We start from the raw sequence: 21,480 nt of genomic DNA on the forward strand, positions 1-21,480 counted from the left end.
TGTGCGTCTGACATCAAGTCAAATCTCACAACTCCTTTCACCTGCAAAATGCAGGGCGAGGGACATACTTTTTCTGAGCAGGGAGAGGGCCTGGATTGGGACCTCTCCCAGGGCGACGGCGCGAGTGCCGGCCCGCACAGCTCGGGCATGATGCGGGCAATCTCGGGGACAACCCCGGGGCCCGAGGAATTTTTGGAACGACACGTCACCCAGCGCAGGCGATTGTCAAAATACGACCGCCCTACTGGGGATGAGAGGTGGCCGGAGCACCTGGGACTGCCTAGCTACGCGCTGGAGCCTGTGGGTGAGACACAGGACTTGCAGTACAAGCTGGACAGGGTGACTAACTGGCTGCAGGATCTTTCGGGTCGGTTGGATCCGGAGGAGAAGCGCCGAACGCAACGCCTGCTGAAGGAAGTGCGTGGTGGTGGTGCGCACGATACCAGCCTGCGACGAGTGAGTGGTGGGCTTGCACTGCGGGAGCACGGCATGGCGGACACGCAAGCGGCAGCGGATGCTGAGGCGTTGGCCAGGGCCAGGGCGCAGCTGGAAATCGAGGCGGAGGCAGAGGCTCGAGCGAGAGAGCAACGCGAACAAGAAGGCGAGGGCGAGGAGCGAGAGGACGAAGGCGGCGCGGGCGGCGATGGAGCCGGAGGAGACGGCGCGGACGGAGGCGAGGACGCAGCGGCGGCGGCAGCGGCGGCGGCGGCGGCGGACGTTGCGGGAGCCGAGGCGGCGGCGGCAGCAGCGGCGCGCGAAGCGGCGCGAGCGGCAGCGCGAGCAGCGGAGGCAGCCCGGGTGGCGGAACGAGCAAGAGTGGCAGCGGGGAGAGGACGAGGCATCGGCCGCGGTGCAAGACCCCCAGCACCGGCCCCGGCACCGGCGGATTGGGGCCCGGGGCGCCTACCAGCCCACCTCCGGGGTGTAGAGATGCGGAGCACCTATAAATTCAAGGCTAAGTTTTCCGGAGACCCCTCCGATTTTCCTACGTTTCTGGTGCACCTCCAGGCCTACATGATGGAAATGGGGTTCACTTTCCAGGATGATGCTGAGAAAGTGCGTTTCGTGGGCCAAGCCCTAGAAGGCAAAGCAGCCAAGTGGTTTGTGGACTTGTACCGCTATCACCCCCAAGCCATTCGTGACTACAACCATTTCATGAGAGCCCTGCGCCAGATGTACGTGGAACCGTTCGAGCGAGAGACCGCGGAGAAGAAACTCAGGGCTCACCGACAAGGGAAGTTGTCAGTGGTCGAGTACGCCAGGGAGTTTAAAGAGCTGGCTTCCTCGGTGCCGGACTGGACGGAGCCCCAACGTGTGCTGTCGTTTGTGGGGGGCCTCAATCCTACTCTGGCAGACAAATGCCTCCTCCTGGAAGACCCGCTTACAGTCGAAGGTTGGGTCCAATTGGCTGGGGAGATGGAAAATCGATTGGAGCGAGCTTCGATGGTGCAAGTCCTGGCAGGCAAAACCGTGGCGAAAACTTCCACCCCGGCGAAAACCAAGCCCCGAGCCAAGTTGGAGCCGTCTGAGCGCACCCGGCGCATGGAAAAAGGGCTGTGCTTGGGTTGTGGCCAAGCGGGGCACTTTCTCGCAAACTGCCCCTCAAAAGCAACAGCGACCCCGAGGGCCGTGAGCAGCGCCCCACCGAAAGCCCAGCCTGCCAAGAAAACCACTCCCAAGAAAAGTGCCAAGTCTCTCCTGGTGCCAGTGGCTGCCGTGCCAGCAGTGGACGACTCGGAGGAGGGAAGCGGGCTGGAGGACGAGGATCAAGCCGAGGAGCAGTCGGGAAACGAGGACGGTCTGCTGTAAAGGCGCCCCGCCAGCAGGCCGCCAACAGGGGCAAACGCGTGGTGAGTGATTCCCCCTTACTACTCCTACCTGCCAAGCTCTCCAACCCCAAGTCGGGGAAAACAGTGGGAGTCCGGTGTATCGTGGACTCAGGGTGCACCCAATCCCTAGTGAGCCCGGCACTGGCCGAGACTTTGGGGGTGGGAAAGGTGCCGCTGAGGGAACCCTTGCCCATCACCCAATTGGATGGGAAATGTGCTCCCGGAGGGGAGGCCACGGCGAAAACGCGCCCAATGGACTTGGACATAAAAAAACATTGGGAGCAAATCCAGCCTTTGGTAGCCCCTCATTCTGCCTTCCCTTGTGTGTTAGGGTTGGATTGGCTGAAGGAACATGACCCCCTAGTGAAGTGGAAAGAAGGGACCGTGGACTTTACCTCTCCCGCCTGCGAGCAGCACGCTCGACCGCGGGATTCCCCACTGACGGGGGTTGTGGCCGCTTTGGGATCGGGGGGAACAGCGCTCCCTCCTGAGTATCGAGACTTTGCTGATGTGTTCGCGGAGGTGGAGTGCAACCAACTGCCCCCCCACCGTAAAACTGACTGTGCCATTGAATTAAAGAAAGGGGAACCACTCCCCAAAGCCAAACTTTATTCCATGAGCCCCCGGGAAATGGCGGAGCTTAGGGAATTTTTGGATAAGAACTTGGCGAGGGGTTTTATTAGACCGGCCACATCTTCATTGGCGGCCCCGGTCCTTTTTGTAAAAAAGAAGGACGGTTCGCTACGTTTGTGTACTGACTACCGTGGGTTGAATGCGGTCTCCACCTGCAATGCCTACCCGCTCCCCTTGATAAAAGACTTGTTGGGCCACTTGGGGAAGGCACGAATTTTTACGAAATTGGATTTGAGGGAAGCCTATTACCGAGTTCGGATCAAGAAGGGGCACGAATATCTAACGGCTTTTAACACCCCCCTGGGGCAATTTGAGTACACCGTAATGCCGTTCGGCCTCGCCGGCGCTCCGGGCGTGTTCATGAATATGATTAATGAAATTATGCATGATTTATTGTACCAAGGGGTGTTGGTTTACATTGATGATATTCTTGTGTATTCTGAGAATGTTGAGAGTCATGCTGATCTGGTACGCGAAGTGCTCAACCGCTTGCGAAAGCACCAATTGTTTGCTAAACTGTCTAAATGTGAGTTCCACCGCGATGCGGTGGAGTTTCTGGGGTTCCGTGTCTCCCAAGCGGGGATTGAGATGGACCCTGGCAAGGTGCGTGACTTGCTGGCTTGGGAACCTCCCCGCACCAGGAGGCAACTGCAAAGTTTCCTAGGGTTCGCTAATTTTTACAGGACTTTCATCCCCAATTTTGCCAAAGTGGCGCTGCCCCTCACTGACTTGTTGAAAACCAAACAAGGGGGAAAAACGGCGAGCCGCCCGGGGACGCCCCTTCTGTGGACTCCCCCCTGTCAAAACGCATTCGACAAACTAAAGTTATTGTTTACGTCCGAACCCGTACTGGCCCATGCTGACCCTTCTAAGCAATTTACTGTACAAGTAGACTCCTCGGACGTAGCAATGGGGGCCGTGATCCTCCAAGAGGGGGAGGACGGAAAGTTACACCCGCTGGCCTATCTGTCAAAGAAATTCTCGGGGGCAGAGCGAAATTGGGCAATTTGGGAAAAAGAGGCGGCTGCAGTAAAATTGGCCCTTTCCACCTGGAGGCATTGGCTAGAAGGATCCGCGATCCCATTTGTAGTCTGGACGGATCATAAAAACCTTCAGGCACTTAAGCAGCCCCGATCGCTTTCCGCCAAGCAAATGAGATGGGCAGAGTTTTTCGCCCGTTTCAACTTCTCCCTAAAGCATCTGCCGGGTAAAATGAACTTTTTGGCAGATGCATTATCACGCCTGCCCCAGTACAACAGCAAACGAGACCCATTGGTGGACACCGTTTTCACCCCCGCCCAACTAGGGATGGCCGCCGTGACGCGCAGCCACGTAAAGACTGGTACGCCCATCCCAGGGGGCTGGGTCCAGAAGGAGATGTCACAAGATCCGGAGTTTTGCTCCCTCCGCCCTGATCTGACTGAGAAGGGGGGGCTCTTTTTTAAGGGCGAGAGACTCTTTGTTCCTGTTGCGGCCAGGGGAAAAGTTTTGAAACTTTGCCACGACGCAAAAACTGCTGGACACTTTGGTTTTGTAAAAACTCTGCACCTAGTCAGGAGACAATATTGGTGGCCGTCCCTGCGCAAAGATGTGGAGAAATATGTGCAGGGATGCCCTATTTGTATTGCCTCAAAACCGGTTGGAGGCAAGAAAAAGGGGCTATTGCAACCACAGCCCACCCCCTCTCGTCCATGGACAGATGTCACTATGGACTTTATTACGGACCTCCCTCCCAGCCATGGGAACACCGTTATATGGGTGGTAGTGGATGCTTTTTCCAAACAGGCTCACTTCATTCCCTGCACGGGGGTGCCTTCAGCACCAAAATTGGCTTCTCTTTTCATTGAACACGTGGTACGTCTGCACGGGATCCCGACACGTGTCCTGACGGATCGGGGCCCCCAGTTCGTTTCTAAGTTTTGGAGGGAACTCCTGAGACTTTTGGGGGTGGAGCAAGCCCTCACTTCAGGCTATCACCCTGAATCAAATGGCCAGACCGAAAGGGTAAACCAAATCCTGGAACAGTACTTACGTTGTTTCATCAATCACCAGCAGGACAATTGGGTCTCTTTATTACCGATGGCTGAATTTGCCTACAACAATGGGGTTCACGCCTCAACTGGGGTATCACCTTTCAAAGTAGTGTATGGGACTGATTTAGCAACAGCCCCCACCTGGGAGCTCCACTCCACTGAGGCTCCTGACATAAATAAATGGGCAGCCACCATCAGTACAGGTTGGCCAGAAATTGTAGCTAGCCTCAAGGAGGCAAAACAAGCCTATAAAGCTCAAGCGGATAAGAAAAGAGTACCTGCACCTGACTGGAAAGTAGGAGACCTGGCCTATTTGTCTACTAAGAACCTGAGGTGCCAACAGAAGTCAAAGAAACTTGGCCCTAAATACGTGGGGCCATTTAAAGTGATAAAACTGATTAATACTGTGACTGTTGAGCTAGCTTTACCAAAGACTTATAGGAATGTGCATCCGGTTTTTCATTCCAGCCTGCTGCGGAGAGCTCCGGTCCCTGACGAGTGGCACCCTCCTCCAGACCAGCCTGTGCCAATTTTCATCGATAAAGACACCCACTATGAAGTCAACCAAATTTTAGACTCTCGTTTGCACAAGGGTCGCCTTCAATATCTGGTCGATTGGAAAGATTTCCCCTCGGGGGACAAAGAGTGGGTGGAGGCAAGGAATGTGAAGGCACCCCGCCTCCTCCGGGCTTTCCATCGAGCATTCCCGGATTGTCCTCGCCCGGTAGATGCCGGCTAGATGGAGGAGTGAAGTTAGTTTTAATGCGGAGGGATGTCAGGATTGTAGAATCTCTGTCATAAATTAGCCTGAGTTCCTCCATGTCAGTTATACTGCTTAATTGAACCTGGCGCCTGCTAGCCCCGGCCTTGTAGTTTGTAGCAATAAAATAGAATAGTGATGTTATTCTAACCTTATCTTGTTATGGGCACACAGGGTTGTTGTCAATTCTCTCAAGGATGGGAGTTTGGAATCCTGTTGTTGTTTCACATATGTCTTTTCTCACTAACCCCCCTCCTTGGGAACTGTCAAGTTTTGGGCGGGAGAAATGTATTGATAAGCTGAGGCAAATCTGGCTTCGAGTCAGATTTGACTTTCAGTCCAATGCGTATAGTGCTAATCAATAAAACTATTTTCTTTTGAATAAGTTTTGTTGTGAGTTTCCTGTGCGTCTGACATCTGGGCCCAACAAGGTGATGTTTCTAATAAAGATGTGGGGAACTGCAGCTGCCACAACACAAGCAAGACTCACAGGTTTAAGGAGAGCCCAAGTCAATGACAGCAGACAGTAAAATCTGAAAGTTCATGCATGGTTCTTGGGCAAATTCTGCACAGGCAGAAAAGGACAGCAGGGCGCTCATATGCATGCAGGCCTAATACATGCGTACACGTGACATCACTGCCAGACTGGTGTTCTCCCAGGTCTGCTGCAGATTGGACCCTCAGTAGCCCCATCCTATGGGAATGTGGAAGAATCCACATTCTTTTTTTTTGTCACAGGGCTATTGAGGGCCCAATCCATGGCAGGCCTGTGTAGACAGGAAGGAGCCGGGCCTGGAAGCAGCCATGGTGCTTTGTGGCATCATGGGGCAGACCAGGGTTTTGGGGGGGTGCATTCTCATGCAATCCCACTTTCCTGCAAAAGAATACACACATACACCGTGCGGCGGAACCTGTTTGCTGTGGCTACATCCCCACGGGGACACATTTCAGCAGTGGACTGCATGCCCTGCTGAAGAAAGCTACAGAGAATGCAGCTCTGCAGCAAAGCATCAGCAGCAACCCGGAGTGCTGCTGCTGCTGCAGAATCAGCCATAGCGAAGCAAGCATACAGTGTGATTTATATGATTTATATGAAATAACAGTCTGCTACAAGGTCTGTGAACTTATTTCTAATCATTTATGTTTGACAGTTAAATAAACCTCTTTTTAACAAATATAGTTTAAACAAGCAAAAGTTCCCTTCTCTGAGACAATAGCATCCAATGATTGGAGTGCAAATATTACATCCAAATACTGAGAAATATATCCTAAATAGTGAAAATGTTGCATGCACCATGTAGAAACTTTTTACATTTATAAATTATTTCAATTAATGCTTGATTTCTTTTTTTTAAGGTACTTTATTTGATTTGTAGACTGGCTAAGCAGGCTTGGAGTAGTTAACAGCCTATAAAATCCAGTTCATATAGTTAAACCTTTAAAAACCAATAAAATTTAAGATAGCAATTTAAAAACTAAAGTGCTCCAAAAATTTCAACTGGTATGGGACTATAATGTCCATCACAGCCCCATTTCAGATCTGACTTCCAGTTTTCAGTGGCAGGAAAGTACAGCGTTCATTACTCTTTGGAGATGTTATCCAGCTAGCAGAAGGCAGCAGAGTTCGGAGCGCAAATTTCCAGAAAATCCATCAGAAGAGAAATCTGAGTTGGCTGAAGCTGGTTATGGGAACACTTTTGTTCTGCAGAAATAATAGCCACACTTGTTTGCTGTAGAAGTCTTATTTGCCTCCATTATGATCTTGTATGTTTGTAAATAAAAATAAATATGATGACACCAAAGATCCTCCAACATTCTGTCATCTGATGAAAACCGAACATATAGTGCTATTACTGGAGACCTCTCAATGCTCATGGAAACAGGGTAAGTACATGTATTGTTATGCACATGCCACTTGGAGGAATGAGAAACTACAGCAACAGTATTTACCAGGGTTGGTTCTATTTGGAGGAGTGAACACTAGAGACTTACATGTTTTGTAACATTTGTTGCATTTATAAACATTAAAGAAGAATGCAAATAGACATTAATCCAGAGCAACAAACCCACTATTCCACATCGGGCCTCCAGGGGAGAAATCTGGCCCACCTGAATGTTCTTTAGCCAGTGTCTACTGTCAATGGCTCTTCTGGAATGGAAAGGGCTCATACTTTTAGACCTGATGGGTTCCTTGGCTAGAGTTGAGGACATATCTAAACCCTTCAAGAAGCATTACCATTCCTTTTGTAATAGACCATGCTTCCCCTACATAACACCGTCTCTAGGCTAGATCAAGTCACAGCAAAGCTTACAAGTTTACAGAAGGATATAAACAAAAGCCTTCATAAACGAATAAGAAAAGGCAGCCCCCTCTTTCTATAATAAACTTAGTTGGTATTTCTAGAGTTGTGAAATGTTGAAGAAAAAATAGATGGAAATGTTTCCCTATTCCCACAGTATTAGAATGTGAGACCCACCAACTATAATTGTCAGCACAGACAAAAGCAAGGACTTCAAACTACAAACAGTTCACAGTCATAAAATACGAGGGTGGGTTTCCACAAATGTTATATAAAGGGGTAAATACACTTCACAGAGGATAGTCTGACAACAGCAATTAACTATTCTCTAACTATAACTTCGATGAGAGAGTATGTCTTTGACCTGGCCCTGGGACCAAAGAGTTAAAGACCAGTTGATTTTATGAGCCTGATGTAATTAACTTATAAAATGGCCATTAATGTCATATGATTTATAAACCCATGTACTAGTCTAGATGAAACTTTGGTCTGAACCAGCAAGTTTAATATATTAATCCTTTTGCAGAGGTATCAAAGTGAAATGAGCCATTGTTGCTGTAGTGCAGACACTAATTTTATGTCACACTATTGGCTATAGTCAAACCAAATGTAAGAATTTGAGCACTTCAAAAATTATTTGTCCAGAGTCAATAATTGAAGGAAAGCAATGAGCGTACCCCACAGGCAACAAGGTTCCCTTTCATTCCACCATCTACTATCTTGAAAAGTTTTGGCACAAGCAGTCAAATTCTTACTTTTCGGGTTGCTTCCTGTATTTTTTGTATTACAACCATGAGGTGAAGGCAAGAGTCTGTATCTTGGGTGCCATTTGAAATCACGATATAAGCAAAAATCATTTTTTCTTGAGTGGTGATAAACGTGTCTTTCTTTAAAGTCCGGTTTTGAATGGTCCATATGATGAAAGAGGGAAACTCTAATCTACAACACGGTACTATTATAATAAGTTTTCAATACTTGAGAAATATTAACATAGTAACGCTTACATAAGAAGAGTTAGTTTTTATATCCCGCTTTGGTGCAGTGGTTAGGAGTGCGGACTTCTAATCTGGCATGCCAGGTTCGATTCTGCACTCCCCCACATGCAGCCAGCTGGGTGACCTTGGGCTCGCCACAGCACTGATAAAGCTGTTCTGACCGAGCAGTGATATCAGGGCTCTCTCAGCCTCACCACCTCACAGGGTGTCTGTTGTGGGGGGAGGAAAGGGAAGCCACTTTGAGCCTACTTCGGGTAGAGAAAAGCAACATATAGAACTCCTCTTCTCTTCTGCTTCTTACCCGAAGGAATCCCAAAGCTGCTGCCAAGCCCCTTTCCCTTCCTCACGCCACAAGAGATACCCGGTGAAGTGGGTGGGGTTGAGAGAGCTCTGAGGGAATCGCTCTGCAAGAACAGCTCTACCAACTGTGACTAGCCCAGCCCGATAAAGTATATCAGCATCATAATCTCTATGCTGCAAGTAGTGGGCAGTGAGAGGGCTTGAGAGTTTGCAGCTCAGTCGCCCCTTGAACTGGCGATTTGCTGGAAGGCGAGCAGTTATGGCGATCACGGTGGGCTACCCTGCAAAGCCAATGCCAGACCCCCACGCAGTCTCAGATCTCCCTAAGATAGGGCTGATCTTTGTAGCCCGACCCATGTTCCGGAAGGATAAGATAGGTGAGCGGGGCTTTCTCTTTTAATTGCTGGGGCGGGAAAACACTCGTGTGTTCGCGGCCGCACCCATTTGTGTGTGGACACATTTGGCAGAGGGGAGGACACGCTTCAGCCCACGGAAGTGACCCGCGCGATTCCCCCGCCTCCAGTTCTAAACGCGAGTCATGTTGTTAGACATGGCCCTGAAAGTCGGCGAGGTCAGCGTCTTCCTTCCTTCCTTCTTTGCCCGGCTGCCAGAAGCAACCATAGAGTCGGGCCCCATGTTGGCCACCCTATGAGGGAGGAGAGGAAGTCGCCCCCCCTCGCGCCCGGCGGCTGCGTTCGTGCCGGAGGCCGCGCTTGGTGATGTCGTGGCGGCCGCAGGAAGTTGCCGTCAGAAGGGGCGTCGGAGTGGGCGAGATGGCGGCGCGGAGGGGACTGGCCTGCTTGTGGCACCGCTGGCGGCAAGTAAGTATGGCGCGGCGGGCGAAGCGATGAATAATGCGCTGCAGAGAACTGGGCGCGCTTTTCGGCCTGAGGGTCCGGAGGTGGAAGGCGGAACTCGGAAGGAGCTCTGTGAGTGACTCCGAAGCCCCTTCCGATTGCCGAACAGACTTGTGCCTTCGCACCCCCTTCCTTCGGGCATTTATGCTTTAAAAATAAATAAATGTGTGAGGAGCTAGGCCATTCCTGCCGTAGACCACGTTTTCTTCCAAACTTTAAAGGGGGAGGGGGAACGATCAACCAAAGGACTTAGAATAATGCTCCGTTTAGGTCCCATCTACTTGTTGTCAGATCACACCCCACCCCTCCCCGCAACATGTTACAGACGCATATTTCCAATGAAAGCTAAGGGATTCAAATAATTCTTGGATGTTGAACAACTGAGAAGTTGAGAGCCTCTGTAACCTATTTCTGTAAGCATCATTACCAGCTGGTACAGGAGTATGTGCTGTCCTTACTTAAGAGCCCCTCCCAGCCTTTGGTAGGTCTCATTGCTTTAGGCAATGTAATTAACAAGCTTAAACTAACAAGGGATCCTAGCAGCATCTGGAAACAATGGCAAGTTGGGTGGGTGGAAGGTAAGCAGCAGCCTATTGAGACTTGGAACCATAAAGGAGATAAAAATTCATGGACCCTTGCCACTTGTCTGGAAATGATGTAGTACTAGAGAATTTGTGTAGGGCATCCAACTGGAGTTGTGATTAGTGAAGAGTGGGTGCTAATAAAGGGATCATTGTAGTGATTTATTATCTTGTAGGGGTACTTTCAACATGTAACTGGAAGGCTATATCTTATTGCATAAAAGGAACAAAACAAATATCATTATGTTTATTTCTTGTTTTCTAGGGGCCAGAAAACTTTCTGTTAGTAAACAGGACTCCGCAAAAACAATACAATTTCCCCCAGTAAGTTTACCATTTAACAACTTCATTTTCAAAATATTTGTATTTCAGATATTACAATAATTGAAATACATTTTCATTGATTTATTGTTTTAGAGGCAAGCAGTTAATGTGGTTTCAGTTTTCTGGAGCCCATACAGGCATTCAACAACCCAAGGAAAACTCTTTGGTAAGTTTGAGGCTAGAGCAGGGATTAAAAATACTGGAGAACCTAGTTTTTGAATTGTGATGTTTCAGTTTTTAGCCCACCTGGTTTCCCAAGCAATTAAAGGCAGATAATAATATTCTAATATAGTAGTAGTATGTATGCAAATACTGTTGTCTTTGGATTTAGCAAAGTTAATAATAATATTAATATTTTATAGTTAACTTAACTGGGAATAACAACTTAACTTGGACTGAATAATTGAAAAATAAGATCTTAAGGCATGTTTGTAGAATATGAATGGTAACTTGCTTATTTCTCTTTGTTTATACATTTAGGTATCTGTTTTAGATGAGCCAGACATTCTATATAAGAAACTGGCTGTTTTGGTTAAAGGGCATGACAGAACTGTGTTGGACAGTTATGAATATTTCATAGTACTTGCTGCTAAAGAACTTGGCATTTCTGTAGAAAAGGTGTAAGTATTCATTAACTGGTCTCACTTTATCGAATGGGCAGTCGGATCTGTAATTGAAGGATAGTTATTGGAGTGGAGTAATTCTTACCTAAGGCTACATCAAGGAACTCGCAAGATATACATGTTTTACAGACTGTTTTATGTATTGTTCTCTGTTATAATGTAAACCGCCCTGAGCCTCCGGGGAGGACGGTATAGAAGTATGATAAATAAATAAATAAATAAATAAGAGAAAGGCTTGTGTGCTTCCCCTCCTTTTCTCCCTTCCACAGTTGAAGACAATTGAATTGGACAGTGTGAGAGAGGAGGAGGAATGGAGAGCACACAAGTCAGTGATCACGTGCCTTATCACATGGAACAATCCTGAGAGTAGGGAGTAAAAGGAAAATCTAATATAATAGATCTACTAACATGGTGAAACCAAGATGGAATTGCCCAAAGTATTCTAGAAACATACTATATTTCTTCTAGGTGGAATAGAGATTGGTATTTATAAAGTATCTACCAAGATTTGCAAAGATTAAGACTGTACTATATGAGATTGTGGATTTACCTCTTTTGGATGACTTGATTAGTTAACTACGTGAGGCAATAGTTTCTGAATATGCAAGTCAGAATGTTTTGTTATATTATCCTTGATAGTAGTTAAAGGTAGCAGCCTGAATTGTCCAGACTCCCCTGAGCTTGTCAGAGTTTGGAAGATAACAAATTTCAGCCCTTGTTAGTACTTGAATGGGTGTCCACCAGGAAAACCACAGTAGCTATACAGAGGAAAGCAATAGCAAACCACCTCTGCTCATTCTCTTGTCTCGAAAGCCCCATGAGGATAGTGTAGTTGGCTGCAACTTGAATGTGCTTCCTTATTGGAAATAGTTAAATGTTCCTGATGGCAGAGGTAATTGGCAGTCCTGTGAAGCAACTGTAGTCCGAGCCTGCTGATTTTAATGAGACTAGCTGGCAGATGTCTTATATATGATCCTTTTTTAAATAAAAAATCTAGTTGCTATATTGTAAATTAAAGTTCAGTCAGTGCTCTTGCTGATTTCAACCATTTTGCTGTCGATATAAGAATTTCATTTGCTGACAGGATGTTCTCATGCTTAAAGACTGTTGAATTCTCAGCATACAGGCAGTAGCATACAGGGGGAAAATCTGCAATTCCACCATTAGTTCAGGGAAGAGAAACATTCCACCTCTCTCAACACCCTTTGCCAAACAGTTTACTGCAGATTCAGAAACAAATGGTAATCTCAGTTTTTTTCTTAGAGAAGAGCCACCAAAGAAGATTGAACGATTCACTCTTCTGAAATCAGTGCACATTTACAAAAAGCACAGGGTTCAGTATGAAATGAGAACACATTACCGGTGTTTAGAGGTAAGTATACTTCCAATTAGAGAAATTAATCTTATACCTTTTAATTATAGACCAATCACTAAGAGTTCCAATGGATACTAAATTGTTTATTTCTAGTACACTTGAATATAGTTGTATGAAGGCATCTTTCTCAGAGGGGAAAAAACATTTAATTGCATGAGAAAATGTTTCTGTACACTTGAGCCCTTCTGCAGGATTATGCTTTAATCCTGGAATGACAAGGCCATGGGCAAGTCACCATATAACAAAAAAGCAGGGCTGTGTAAACAGGAAGGAAGCCCTCAGAGTAAGTACCATGACAACCATGGCTATTTTACCTGGTATCTGCTGAGTGAGGAAAGTGGGCGGGGGCCATGTTTGGCATTGTGCACAGCAGGGCTCTTGACTGGTAATACAGATTTTTGAAATGTTGCTTCAGTGTGACCAAAAGCAAGCTGCTTGGCCACCTTGAACAAATACCCCCATTCAAGCTGGGGAGGGGGGAACGGGAAGAGAGAAAAGCCCTCGGCCACATAAGCCAGTGGAGTTCTTGTGATTCTCAGCATTGCTGAGGTCCAGACCAAGCCGGCTGGCTGCAAGAATGAGGGAAGGAGAGGTCTCCCCTTTCCTGCCCAAGACTGGACATTTTTGCCCCAAGTGCTGCTGCAGCTCAGGAGGAGAACAAGGACTGGGTGGAAATAAAAGCCCTTCCCTTCCAGCACAAACTTGCTGGCTTGCTCTTGTTCTGAGTGCTGCTGCAGCCCAGGAAAGCAAGCCAGATGTTCTGAGTGGGAGGGGAAAAGCCCCCCCCCCCCCAAGAGCAGTGCTTGGGAGGAGAGGAAGCTGATTGACACATTCAAGAAAATAAAAACGAATCCATTTCAAGCCAAATCTGCTGGCAGCACTGGACAGAAACAAACTGGCTAGGACAGGAGGAGAGAAAAGCCCTTCTGTGGAGTACTGCTGCTACAGTCCAGGACCCAAACAATCTTACTGGCCAGAGATATGGGCAAATAAGAAGAAAAGCAGAAAGGCCTCTATGGAATGCTGCTCTTCTGGTTTTATTCACATATCCCCACCATTTCAGTTTCTTCTGTGTTTTGTTTCTCCCCGTTTTCTTCTCTTTAAAAAGCTCTTTACACCCTCATTATATTCTAGTCAGTAATTACTTTTCTGGGATTCTGATATATCTTCTCATATCAAATTGTGATGCAGATTTCGCTTTGAGTTTTTAATGTTCATAATATATTATGTTAACAGAGTTATGTAAGGTAATCTACCTATGCAGGTAATGGGGACTTACATCTGACTAAACAAGCACGGATGCAATGCTTGCACCTGAGATTTAAAGTGATCACACTTTCACAATTTTAATTTGTTTTTATAATTTGGCTACAAGTTAAAAATATCATCTTCCAAATCATTTATCTCCCTATTGGAAATCTGGCTGGGATCTCTGGACGCAGGGATCTCTCACCAGCCCTTCAGCACCAACTGTTGTTGTTACAAGTAATAGTGCAGTATAACAATGTATAAGCTCAAGTAAAGAAGCAGCAGATTTATTTCCTTTTCCTTGTGTTAGATGCAGTAAAATGAGTAGAGATACTGCCAGATGAGTTTCTTAGCTAGCTCAGTGTATATTTTTAATGTTTATGCGATGTTATTTTTAAACATTGTTAATTTTAAAATGGTGGAAGAGTAATGTCAGGATATGAAAAGCACAATCCCAGCAAAATAATTGTCTCAGCCTCCCACAGCAGCTATTTTGGGTTTGGTTCCTCCCTCTGCATCAGTTGTTCCTATCACCTTAAGGTCAGCCATAGTCCCAGAACAGCTGGCTACTCCTGTCTTAGAGAGCTGGACACTACCCATAGAACTGAGAATTCCTAGTCTGCATTATATAATGTCTACACATGCTAAGTCATTCAGTTCTTGCTTATATCCAGAATTGAACTTTGTTGGTCTTGGAGGTGCCACTTAACTCAAACTTGGTTCCTTGCACCCTTTAATTCTTGTATTTGTATGCTAATTTGCTGCCATTCACAGGTTTTACCAATTCCTTTAATCCAATCTCAGCTATACTTGTTGCATAGTTATGTATGCCTCCTGACTCTAATTAGTGCTTTCTGGTAACTAACTCCTGCTCTATTTCAAGGTAGGGCTTGAGGGAAACCGAATGTATCTGCAGAAATGCGTATGCACACAAAAGCTTATACCCAGAATTAAACTTAATTGGTCTTAAAAGTGCCACTGGACTCAAACTTTGTTCTGTTAACTAAAGACAATTTCTAATTTATCTGAAAACTGAAATGTCATTTTTCTTTCAGTTAAAGCATTTAACTGGAAGCACAGCCAATGTCTATTTGGAATACATCCAACGAAACTTACCTGAGGGAGTTGCTATGGAAGTTAGAAAGGTATTGACAGAATATAAATCTGCAGTATAAAAATGTAGCTGACTTCTGAATCATTTCAGCATATTTCAAAAGCCCTAGAATTGGTCTTAAATTTACTAAATGTGGTTAAGGGTGGTATTTGCTTGTTGTGGCAAATACCAATCTGCTGTAAGAGTGAATGGTTAATTAAAGGATTGGGACTATCATAAAATCATAATGTGGATGAAGTGAACCACTGGACAGCTGTTGACTTTGGGCTCTCCTGTATTGAAACAAAATTAAGGAATTGCGTATACATATTGATATTAAGTGTGTATATTCATAATGGTTTGATAATGCATTGTATCCAGCAAACTTTTTCCACAATAGTCATACCATAGTCCCCAGACCATTTAGGTCCCATGATCATTAATAAAGCCTTTTTAGTGGTCAAAAGGGACCCCCCCTTCCTTTTTTTAATTGGCAAAAAAGCCAGTTGGGTTTTCATCCATTAACTGAACAAGTCTATTTTTCAAACAAAATGTAACTGATTCTCACTTTTTAGAATTAAACAGCAAATTATGCCTTTTCTGCCACATTTAAACTCTGTGTGTGTGGTAAACTCTACAAGGGTAGAAGTGATAATAGTTGGGAACTATAAACTGTATTTTCCAAGGTACATTAAAAAATTGCAGCCACTAGTAAATATTTACCTCTGCTTTTAGACTAAATTAGAAACGCTTCCTGAGCATATTAAAACGCCCGTGTGGGACACTCTGCCGCCAATAGAAGAAACTGCAAGTCAACCATGAATCTACATTCACAACTTACACGGATTCTGAAACAAATGAGTCTGGTTTTTGGTTTGTTTTTAAACGGCCAAACTGTTGGAACTGCTAAATTCAGAAGACATTTAAGAAGAAATCAAGCAAAACAGACTTGACAGGTTTGTTGTGTAATTATTTTTATAGCATGTTGATTTGTATATATGGAAAATGTTTACATTATGCTATTCAAAGCTTCTGTATGGGCTTAAGACACCTATAACCCATATATTATTAAATAAACAGGAATAAAATGGATTTGCACACTGTTGCCAATTAATGAACTGTATTAACTAGGACTTTTTTCTGTAGTGTTTCTCCTCTTACTAGCAGATATGTTGTTCAGTTGACTATATAGTACTCCATGCATATTGTGACTTCAATGTGAATAGATGTACACAGTGTGCACCAGTGAATTTTCTTAGGGAAACTGTGAAGCATTAGGGTATATATTTATGTACATCAGAAATAACTGTCATGACAACACAATACCAGATGCAACTTTCTGTTTCGACTTTGAGCACCATTAAGAGCTGTAGAAAAAAACAAAATACTTAAGGTTCTTTCTCTGCACAATATTGTTCCTTTTGTCAATTTCCCAACTGAAAATACTTGTAGTGACTGATTACAATTTCTTACTGAGCTTTCACACATTACTTGAGTTAGGTGACTTCAATTTCAATGAGACATATAAGTGACACTTCTCTCTTGTGCTGGTTGAACTTGGGTGGATGAAAAAATACACAGATCAATAATGTCATCTACTCTTCAAACAGGGATTAAGAACCTGCCAAGCTGCTCAAATGAGCATCTTAAACTGTTCTAGTTCTTGAAGAAGACAAGGCCAAGCTATACCAAACAGCTTGTCTTCATTCCAACAGGCTGAAGAAATGCTAATCTCCTACCTGGATATTACGCCTCAAAAGAATCTGCACACATCTCAAAAGCATAAACAGTATTTCTCACTGGTCTTAAGGCAATCAGGCTTTCCCTCCATTACTACTACCAAATTTACTAAAAAGATTCTTTTATAATCTTTTTGCTTACATAGTCATCCATTGAAATACACTATTATGATTACCATTCTGTAAAAGGAAAGCACTGTGCTTCAGAATCTTAACACACAATGGGAATTTCAGGGGGGGGGGGAGTTTGATATAAAGAACTTAAGAGCACACACTTTGCTCACAGAACAGATCTTGCCCCATTCGCCTCCATATTAGTGCTGTATGTAACACTCAGGAAAAATATCCAGGCATCAGGACCTTGTATTTATGAGTGACTCTGTAAGCATCCAGAGTTGTACAACTTTCTGACTTGCCTGGCTGACAGTTTCATTTATCAAATGGCGGAAGAACCTGCAAGAGGCTTGGCCATACCTCACTTTACTCCACTTAATACTGACCTACACACAAGAGGTGGTAGATGGAGTGAAGGAGGTGGGGACCTGGGGGGGAGGGGAGTGACCATGTCCTCCTAGAATTACTTTTAAAATGGGGGTCCAAGGAATTTCATAACAAGATGGGTATATGAGATTTGTGTAAGGTGGACTTTAATAAACTCAAGAAAGATAGTCATCTGGTGGACAAGAATGCTCAAAAAGAATGGAGCAAGTCACAATTAGGCTCTCTTTAAACAAGACCTCAAGGCTTGACTATTCCAGCAAGTCAGAAACATGATAGGGGATCCAAGAAGCCTATTTCGATAGAGAACTTGAGGAGTGAAGAAAGAAAATGAAATGTTCAGAATATTGATGGAAGGACAGATGTCTACCAAAGAGTTAACAGGTAACAAAGGTAACAGGAACCCAACCTGAGAAATAGGCAAGAACCAGAGTTAAGGGTTAAATCAGTTTTAGAAAACTACAAACTATTAGAGCTCAAATATTTCCAAGCAGAAGAATATCAGTTGGCACACATAAAACATCTGAGTAAGTACACCAGTATTGCCAAATTGTTAAGATCTAGATCTAACACATTTCAATCCAACAGAGGTCAATCACACATTATAAGGTCCACCTTTTTTGGAGAAGCATACAGTGGGTATCTCCAATACCCAGGAGAGGAATAAGATATATGCTGGCTGAGTATTCTGCTAATACGAACACCTTGCAGGACTGTACTACCCAAACCAGACCAAATAAGTTTTTTTTCACCTTGTTGAAAATTGACCTCTGATGAAGACCTGTTAGATCAAAATGTATTAGGTCTAGATCATAATAATTTCGCAATACTGCCATGTTATCTGTTATGTGCTGTAGGGATTGTTAGCAATTTTGTTAACTAGAAATATAGCCCGCTGTAGAAGGGATACAGCGGGCTCTAGGCACTTACAGTTTGTTGTGTCCCGCGGCGACGGCTCTCCGTGGCGGCTCCCTCCTGCGAGCGGCGGCGGGGGAGGCAGGGAGGGCCTGGCAGCCGCGCTCCGCGCGACTGCCGGGGTCTTTGTATGGCAGCGGCCCGCGCCTCTCGCTGCGTCAGGCCGCTGCCCGAGGGAGCCCTCGGCAGCCGCGCTCCGCGCGACTGCTGGGGTCTTTGTGTGGCAGCGGCCTGATGCGGCGAGAGGCGCAAAGCGCCTCTCTCCGCGTCAGGCCGCCAGGCAGGGAGCCCCCGGCAGCCGCGCTCTGCGCGACTGCCGGGGGCTCCCTCGGGTAGCCAGCTGACGCGGCGAGAGGCGCTTTGCGCCTCTCGCCGCATCAGGCCGGGAGCAACTGCGAGCCGCGCTGTGCGTGGCTCGCAGTTGCTGGGGCTGAGAATCGGAGTGGTGGGCCACTTGGCCCTCGAGTGGCACTCGGAGGGGCCCAATCATGAGCCGCTTTGCGGCTCCTGATTGGACGCCTCCGAGTTTTTATCCCGGACTGGTCCCGCCCTAACTCCTCCCCACAACCCCTTACTCTTTTATATAGTCCGTGGCGTCGGCGGTGTACAGATGTTTTTAGGATTTGGATCATGTTTTATTATGTTTTATGGTACATTTTATTCTGAACTGCCATGAGCCAGCTTGCTAGGAGCAGCGGTATAAAAATCCAACAAATAAATAAGTATGTAACTGTTATACCAGTAACAGTCATATGGATGACTCCATGCAATATGACTGTAAGTGCGAGGATGACATAAATAATATGTCAGGGATGCCTGTCAAGAATAGAAAAGTTTCTGCAGCAAGCTACCGAAAGATGTTCCAGCAATTCTTTCTCCACAAGCTCCACTAAGTTATAAAATAATTTCTTCACAGTAGCCATTAGCAAGAATTCATGGTTGACTGTAGCAATGCAGACCTAAGAGCAGCTAGATGGGGCTATAGGAAGCATAACTTACACTCTTCTGGAGAAGACATTTTTCTTCTTACAAGAGCAGATTATGAGAACACAGCTTCTTAATGTATAGCATCAACACCAGGCATTTGGTTGAGACCAATAAATACCAGCAACATCTACAGGGCCCCTGCTCCCAGCCCTGCAGAAATCCACCCATGCATTCTGCCCCTGGGCCTGTTTGCACTATTACAATCCGTTACCTCTGTTATAGTTACTAATGTTTATTATTATTGTAATAATTTACATGTTATGGAAAAACTAATTTCCATGTATCAATTTTTACGTTCCACATAAACCGCCCTGAGCCTCAGGGGAGGGCGGTAAATATAAAATAAATAAATATTATAAACACCTATACACAAAGCTACACAGGTTAAGCATTATTTTATTGGTCTCTCTTTGTCACATGGCTTTATTTCTTCATTAAAATGAGATGCTGCTGGGAAGGATGGTCTTTGTGGCAGGAAGGACATTTAAGTTCCTTTGACTTTTGTATTTCACTTCATGGCTATAACATCTTTAGATTTCAAGTCAAACATGCATAAGACTTACTGAAAAGGGCACCAATCCATCAAGAAGCTTTTTGCTGAAGCCAACTGATATTCATGGCAGCAACTGCCATATAGAAGAATGTTATGAGGTCCAAAATTAAGCCATTGACATCTTCAGAGACAGCATCTTTCCACATTTCCTGATTGCCTCAAAACCAATCCAAACAACTACCCTTAACTCACCTGGAGATGGCTAGCTTTCTCTGGCATCCTGCAATGTCTAGAGACAATACTGGACTAAATGGATTGCAGATTAATCAAGCAAGATTATCCTTACAGTATCCTGGTATTTTGTGGCCAAGAAAAAAAATACTGTTAATTCCAGACCTACACATAGCCCATGAAACACTCTTCCTTACTAATTGGAGAACATGATGTGTAAACAACTGTCTCTGATTTCATCATTTGCAGCCAGTGACAATAACTACATGGTGCATGCCAGAAGTAACAAATAGGGAATGGGGATCATTCTCAAACCTTCCAGTGATGCTTCTCTGGGCAATGAATAACACTAACAATGAATTGCCAGTACAAAATCAACATTCTTTTAGACAAGTAATTTGATATCTGCCCCCAAAATGGTAACAATTGGTGCCAAAAGATTAAATTTTATGCTTTAAAAGTTTTGTTTCTGCGGTCAAAGAAATGGTCGTGTGTAATATGTAAATACAGACTTCAGTATGAAAGCAGCTTGCCTATTGCAAAATGAATTAATATCCCTTAAGGATTTTGAGCTGTATGCCACCAGCATGTGGAATCTATCTACATATGTACTATGGCCATTTGCTCTAACCAATGCAAAGTTTACTGTTGCTTGCAGCAAACAAAAAAGCCCTTTCTGATCAAGCCAGTGATTCCATGACCTCATTTGTAAATGACTGTATGATAGGAGTGAAATACATTTCTTTAAACGATTGAAGTAGTTCTTTTGCACACATTTTATAATTCCAAGTAATTTAATTGAAATTCAGTATACTAGAATATCTTTTAAAAGACACCTTTCTGAAGTGATAAAATACCTGCCCCACATTACATAAATGTTCCAAGTTGAACAGAAATATACAACATTTGACATTTTGGATTCAGCTAACTTGTCCATCAATCTGCACTGGATGTCCTTCATAGAACAGCAAAATAAAGAAGAGAGAGGTTAGTCACAGCTTTGATATGAAATTATTTGTCCGATAAAGTCACCCAAAGTAAGAAAGCAATTATTATCTTAACCATGTTTGAAATCTTCCTCCAAAGCAGCTTGCTTGGACACAAATCAGGTGGCTGTGATAACCTTAATACACTAGACAGGACAATTAATTCAATTTCATACAAATGTTTGTTATGTCCTTGCAAGTTTTCAGATTGGTGCTTCTCTGACAAGATCAGGGAACTATTTTGGGCAGTCTGATGCTTTATTTTACCATCTACCCAATGACCTCATCAATCTGTAAAATAATGTAGGTAGTAATGATTTCACGTACTGCTGCTCTACTGAGTCTACAGAATTCCTTATATTTGGGCTGGTTCTTCTGTACAGTAATAAGCAACACCTCTACAATCAAATGCACATCATAGGCCCTCTTCTTTTGGTTGAGGCGAAGATAAAATAGCAATGACTCTTTGCAAATTACAAGACAGGACTTGCAAAGACTTGTGGAGACATCTTATTTCCCTTCCCCTCATCATTTTGTCTTTTTCTTCCCTGGCCGATCCTAAAGTGTCTCCCATTTCCCTGCCTCCTTCTCCACTCCCCAGCAACTCCCATTTTCAGCTTTCCCTCCTCCAAGCCACCTATGTATAAGAAAACTTTGTCCAAGTTGCACAGAAACAGCCA

At 44.9% G+C, this 21,480-nt stretch overlaps 1 protein-coding gene and 1 long non-coding RNA gene across 2 annotated transcripts in view; one reads left to right on the plus strand and one right to left on the minus strand.

The window, feature by feature from the left end:
- The window catches only part of LOC143837808 (uncharacterized), a 32,321-nt gene that overhangs the window by 8,840 nt on the left and 2,001 nt on the right, over positions 1-21,480 (minus strand). The gene's annotated exons all lie outside the window — the stretch shown is intronic.
- On the plus strand, positions 9,510-16,043 carry MRPS10 (mitochondrial ribosomal protein S10). Its single transcript, XM_077338053.1, has 7 exons — positions 9,510-9,671; positions 10,554-10,612; positions 10,706-10,778; positions 11,093-11,232; positions 12,499-12,607; positions 14,914-15,003; positions 15,687-16,043. Exons 1-7 carry the CDS (start codon positions 9,570-9,572, stop codon positions 15,771-15,773), a joined length of 660 nt encoding a protein of 219 aa, XP_077194168.1. The 5' UTR covers positions 9,510-9,569; the 3' UTR covers positions 15,774-16,043.

Source organism: Paroedura picta, chromosome 1 (assembly GCF_049243985.1).
Source record: "Paroedura picta isolate Pp20150507F chromosome 1, Ppicta_v3.0, whole genome shotgun sequence".
NCBI lineage: Eukaryota > Metazoa > Chordata > Lepidosauria > Squamata > Gekkonidae > Paroedura > Paroedura picta.